Source organism: Orycteropus afer, unplaced genomic scaffold (assembly GCF_000298275.1).
Source record: "Orycteropus afer afer isolate SDZICR_OR568_19922 unplaced genomic scaffold, OryAfe1.0 scaffold00014, whole genome shotgun sequence".
Taxonomy (NCBI): Eukaryota; Metazoa; Chordata; class Mammalia; order Tubulidentata; family Orycteropodidae; genus Orycteropus; species Orycteropus afer.
In genome coordinates, this window is record NW_006921601.1 from 6,747,635 (window position 1) to 6,753,939 (window position 6,305).

The 6,305-nt window shown below is 37.7% G+C and overlaps 1 protein-coding gene across 1 annotated transcript in view; it reads right to left on the reverse strand.

Annotated features, from left to right (window-relative positions):
* SBF2 (SET binding factor 2) overlaps nucleotides 1-6,305 on the reverse strand; it is a 636,061-nt gene that overhangs the window by 244,743 nt on the left and 385,013 nt on the right. The window contains exon 13 of the mRNA XM_042783055.1: nucleotides 5,577-5,675. Coding sequence (XP_042638989.1) covers nucleotides 5,577-5,675 — 99 coding nt within the window. The remainder of the gene's footprint in view (nucleotides 1-5,576; nucleotides 5,676-6,305) is intronic.

Genomic DNA, 6,305 nt, shown 5'->3' on the forward strand with positions numbered 1-6,305 from the left:
CAAACAAAAGATAGGCATATGAGTTAAACATTTACCTGAGGTAGATACACTCCTTGGAGAGAACAATCATGGGAGAAAGAAGGGCTGTTTATACACAGGGAGACAGCTCAGGGGGCAGGAGTGCATGGAGGGATGGACACAAGGAAGAGGTAACTACCGGGAGGAAGTGGGTGGGGAGTTGTAGCATTGTGGTAAATTGTGGTCAATGTCATGAGACAAAGTGTATGTGAACCGCTGTATGGAAAGTGAATTTGCTCTGTAAATTTTCACCCAAATCCCCCACCCCCCACAAAAGTTGCAGCATATATTGACAGGAAACTTCCACAAATGCAAGTGGAATTCAGAAGAGGGTGTGAACCATTGCTGATGTCAAGTGGCTCTTTGCTAAAAGCAAAGACTACCAGAAATATGTTTACCTGTGTCTTATTGACTATCCAAAGGCATTTGACTCTGTGGACCACAATAAATTACAGATAACATTGAGAGAACGGGGAATTCCATAGCACTTAAATCGTGCTCATGAGGAACCTGTTCATAGACCAAGAGGCTGTTGTTCAAACAGATCAAGGGGAAAGTACATGGCTCAAAATAAGGAAAAGCGTGCATCAGGGTTGTATCCTTTATCCATACTTACTCAATATGCTTAACAAATAATTTGAGAAGCTGGAGTATATGAAGAAGAATACAGAATCAGGATTGGAGGAAGAATCATTAATAACTTGTGATATACAGATGACAAAACCTTGTTTGCTGAAAGTGAAGAGAACCTGAAGCACTTACTAATGAAGATTAAAGACTACAGTCTTAAGTATGGATTATACCTCAACATATAGAAAACAAAAATCCTCACAACTGGACCAATAAGCACCATCACAATAAATAGAGAAAACACCGAAGTTGCCAGGGAATTCATTTTACCTGAATCCACAAACAAAATTAGAGTTCATATTGCACTGAGCAAATCTGCTGCAAAAGACCTTTTTAAAGAATTAAAGAGCAAAGGTATCATTTTTAACACTAAGGTATACCTAACCTAAGCCATGGTGTTCTCCATTGCCTCATATGCATGTGAAAGTTTAACAATGAATAAAGGAGAATGAAGAAGAGCTGATGCCTTTGGATTGAGGTGTTGGTGAAGAATACTGAAAATACCACGGACTGCCAGAATAGGAGCTCTGGTGCAGAAGTGCCTAAGGCATTTGACTGCCAACCAGAAGGCTGGCAGTTCAAACCCACCAGCCACTCCTTGGAAGAAAGATGGGGCAATCTACTTTCGTAGTGATACTGTCTCAGAAACCCAAGGAGGGGTTACTATGAGTCAAAACTGACTCCATGGCAGTGAGAGTTTTACCAGAAGACAAGTAAATCTGGAAGCAAGAACGTCCAGACTTCATGTCACCTATTTTGGTCATGCTGTCAGAAGGGACCATTCCCTGTAGAAAGACATCCACGCTGGGTAAAGTAGAGGGTCAGTGAAAGAGAGGAAGATCCTTAACAAGATGGATTGACACAGTAGCTACAACCATGTACTCAAGTACAGCAAGGACTGGGAGGATTGTGGAAGACCAAGCGTTTTTTCGTTTTATTGTACATAGGGTCGCTATGAGTCAGAGCCTACTCTGATGGCACCCAACAACAGTAGGTGTTTAAGGAGTACTGGTGGAACAATCACAAAGTACTCAACTGCTAACCAAAAGATCACTGGTACAAACCTACCAGCCATCCAAAGGAGGAGATGTGGCAGGCTGCTTCCATAAAGATTACAACCTTGTAAAAAAGTAGGGTACTGGGTAGTTACACTGTCCTATAGGGTTGCTATGAGTCATTATCAATTAAAGACAATGTTTGGTTTTTGGAGTATGTAATGAAATAAAATTGGGTTATGGGGAAAAAGTCCAATAAGGGCTCAAGAAACGCAGAGTAGAGTAGATCTCACTCACTCACTGCCGAATGGTTTCCGAGTCATAGTGACCCTTCCTTGGGTTTCTGAGGCAGTACCTCTACAGAAGTAGATTGCCCAGTTCCTTCCCAGGAGTGGCTGGTGGGTTTGAACCACCAGCCTTCTGGTTAGCAGTCAAATGCCTTAGGCACTACGCCACCAGAGCTCCTTATGAAGTGTTATTTCCATCTCTTACCTTTTAATAAATCCTTCATCAAAAGCGCTTTAAAAATGTCAGTTTTAAAAGACAGGGGTTGTTTGTGTTTTACATTTACCTTCAAGAATGTATAATGAGATTTTTTCAATTATTATTATAATTGTCAGTTCTGTGTTGGTTTAGTTTGAGCTATGCATCATAAATTTAAATTCTAGGATGACAAGAAAGGAACTGTTTATCTTGTGTCTGCATTAAAGTGCTTGGCACAGACCCTTGCATACAGTGGACACTGAGTAATGTAATAGACACAAACTCATAACAGAAGCCCAGGTCTGGTCACTTACTGTCTATAAATTGCTGAGATTGTCTTGTAAATATCTATGAAATAAACATTCAGTTATTAAGAGGGTCAGTCCTAGAGTCTTAAGTACTGACTCTCATTTGAAGTTTTGTTTTTCTTTGAAATCCATCAATAAATCACTTCTACTATGCAAGGAAAAAACTTTCTAATCTTCAGCTTCCTCACATATCAAAAACTATCCTATCTCCAGGATAATTTCCATAATCCAACGAGAAAGTACATTAAAGTGGTTTATAAAGAACAAAGTGTAACATCAACTATTGGAAACATCACTATTTTTCCAATCAGAAACAAGCCAGCCTAATGGAACGAATGAAAAATAGATGAAATCTATTTAAAAATCTAGATTCCATCACTTAACAGGCATACGACCTTGAGCCAACTATCCCCAGTAAAATGGTATGAGGATCACAGATGATGTATGGAAGGCTGAAACTTCCTACTGATATGTTGTGCTAAACACTCAATATTTCTTATTACAATAGTTAAAGAGAAATTTCTCATATGCTCATGCTGCACTGAAGTTCTATACAGCTACCATGAATGACAAAAGCCAGCCCAGAACATATGGCTTCCTTCTCTAACAGAATTTTTTTTTATTTCAACATATTAACAAGAAGTCTTTATTTTATTTGGCATAGTCATATCTGGAGTTTAGGTTATCACTCAAAAAAACTTTATAATAACTTAAAATGTGGCCAGTCAATAAATGAAATAGAGATCCTGGCATGCAAGTCATTGAAAATCATTGATTATACTTTTGCAAAGCCAATATGCTATGATTTAGAATGTGATATACTTAAGGAAATGAAAATATTGCTTTTTAGTAAACTAATAACCCACAGTTAAGAGTCAACTAGGAGCTCTGGCAGCATAATGCCTAAGGCACTTGACTGCTAACTAGAAGGCTGGCGGTTCAAATCCACCAGCCACTCCTCAGAAGGAAGGTTGGGCAATCTACTTCTGTAGTGATATTGTCTCAGAAACCCAAGGAGGGGTTGCTCTGAGTTGGATCCGACTCGACAGAACATAACAACAACAAAGAGTCAACTAACAGACCACTTGTGTTAAGTAATTAAAGATAGAAATTATACTCATCTTTTGACAGGCACAAGAATGAATTCTATACTTGTTAGCCATATGATTATTCCTTTTATACTATAGGCAAAGAATACATACATACACAGACACACACACACATATATGTATGCACACACATATACATATACATATATAATGTATGTATATATATATACACACATGTATATATATATAATAGATATGCATATACACACAGTAAAACCTGCAAAAGCTAGAACCTATGTAAGGCAGAAACCAAGAAGAAAATCATAAATTCTTCCACTAAAGAGAGTGATAAAAAAGTGGCAGGACTTCAACCTGTCAAGGGCAGAAAGTTGTGAGACCCAGAAAAGCCAGGCTTGTTATATATGCCGTCGAGTCGGACCCAACTCATAGCAACCCCTCCTTGGGTTTTCAAGGCAGTATCACTACGGAAGTAGATTGCCCTATCTTCCTTCCGAGGAGTGGCTGGTGGGCTTGAACCACCAGCTTTCTGTTTAGCAGTCAAGTGCCTTTAGGCACTACGCTACCAGAGCTCCCAGAAAAGCCAGGCAGTCCCATGGAATTCCGGCTCTCACAGGTTTCAATATATTCCCCAAATTTATAATGAACCACTGGTAATTTAAAACAGTACAACCTAAGAGTCTTCAATGTATTTACCAGCATTTAGATGAACACAATTTTAAAAAACTGATTTTATTGGTTCTTTTATGGAATCGTTGAAGTTTGCTTTGTCCTCTTTCAGAAAATGATTCTTTCCCCCAAAGAAAGATCACATTCTAAATAGAAAAGTTAAAACTCAGAAATAATTGAGTAATATGAAACAAAGCAACACATTTTAGTATTCCTAGTTTCAGTGAAGTGGTTCTGAGATTTCACATGGATGTAACAAAGCACTGTCTAATAACTCAATATCCAGAAAGACTGATCTATTCAATAACTAAATTAAAAGATACTTAGTGGGGGCAGGATACTGATCCCAATTCCCATCCTCACCCTTCTTAACTCTATTTCCTTAAAAATACTCCTTCAATTTCCTCCTGAAAGATCATAATTACTACCTGCTCAACTCTGAAAAACTTCATAAGCAGGAGGAATGATCAGTACTCATTAGCCCCAATCTATTTTCTGTATGTTCATAATCTCGCTAGGAGCTCTGGTGGCCTGGTGCCTAAGGCATTTGACTACTAACCAGAAGGCTGGTGGTTCAAACCCACCAGCCACTCTGTGGAAGGAAGACTGAGCAATCTACTTCCATAGAGATACCCCATCAGAAACCCAAGGAGGGATTGCTATGAGTCAGATCTGACTTGATGGCAGTGACTTTGGGCTTTTTTTTTTTTTTTTTTTAAATAATCTCTTTTTAGGGTCTATCTTCTCTCTTCATAATCAAATGATTATTTCACACTTGTCACATTTTAAATCTTTTTATTTATTGCATTTTTAATTTATTCCATTTCCTCTTTCCAGGACAGACTTTCACCCTTGAGTTTCTGAGGTCACTTGCCAACTTGCTTATTGAAATCATTCAGCTTTTCATTCCTTGTCTGTTTAAAACAATGTAACTCAAACAACTTCTATGATCCAGATGACAATCCCTATACCACGCTGGAGAAGAGTACACTGGTGAATTCTGAGGTCATTCTGGTCTCCAGTGAGTCCAATTTTTGGTCTTAACAACAATCAATATGCTCGTAACAGACCCAAATGAAATCTATAATGAAAGCAAGTGACAAACTGGAGAATTGTGACTAAGATGTTTTCATAAAACAGTACTTGACAAAAAAAACTACATTGAAAAGTGTGGTCTATTTCCACGTAGAGTACCAACTGTACCAAGATGTTGTTGTTGTTGTTGTTGTTATGTGCCGTCGAGTCGGCCCACCAAGATATTACCAACTGTAATATCTTATAACTTATATTCCCAAAGGTATTAAGTCAAAGCAAAAGTATTATCACTAGAAAGAAGCTTTTCAGTTTTGCGCATACATTTTTAGTATTTTTTAAATTAATGACTGAATAAATAAACAGACACTTACATTTTTGAAAAGTTGCTCTGCAAGTTCTCTAACATGCTTTATCATCTTCAATGGGTTATTTTCTTCTACTTTAATTCGCTCTACTTCAAAGGCTACCAACTTAGAAAAGGAATCAAATGGCAAAACATTAACTCAAAATATGCTGAATTAGAAAACAGTGTGATAATTTCATACAATTTGCAAGCCAAAAAGTACTTAAATAGTATTATTAAAACAAAATATTTCAGATTTTTACTGGGTTTTACTTCCATTCTGAGGTTGCAGGATTAACTGAATCCTTGGATGGTCTGGTTGTCTCTCCTTGATGATAATGACCCTATTTCTTCTTGGGCAAAGTCATTTCTGGAATTCAGAAACATCTTGTCGTTTTCCAGGCATCACTTAGAGAATTCTCTCTCTCAGAGAATTTCAGAAAGTCTCCAAACATTTCCTGAACTCACAGAACATGAAGTGAATGTGCACTACACTAAGCGAGTCAGTTGCTCAGATCTCATCCTCAGCTGCAGACAACGTGATCTGGGACAACTAACTTAAACTCCCAGGTTTTAGTTTCCTCATCTCAAAAATAAGACAGAAGAAAAAGATAAACTCTAGGCTCTTTCTAGTTCTCAAATTATATAAATTCTAGTCCATCTCCCTATTAACTAGGTCCAACTCCCTATTAATTTACTAGGAGAAATACACGAGTATGTATGTGTAGAGTGTATAACTGGGTAAAAGAAAAGAGTG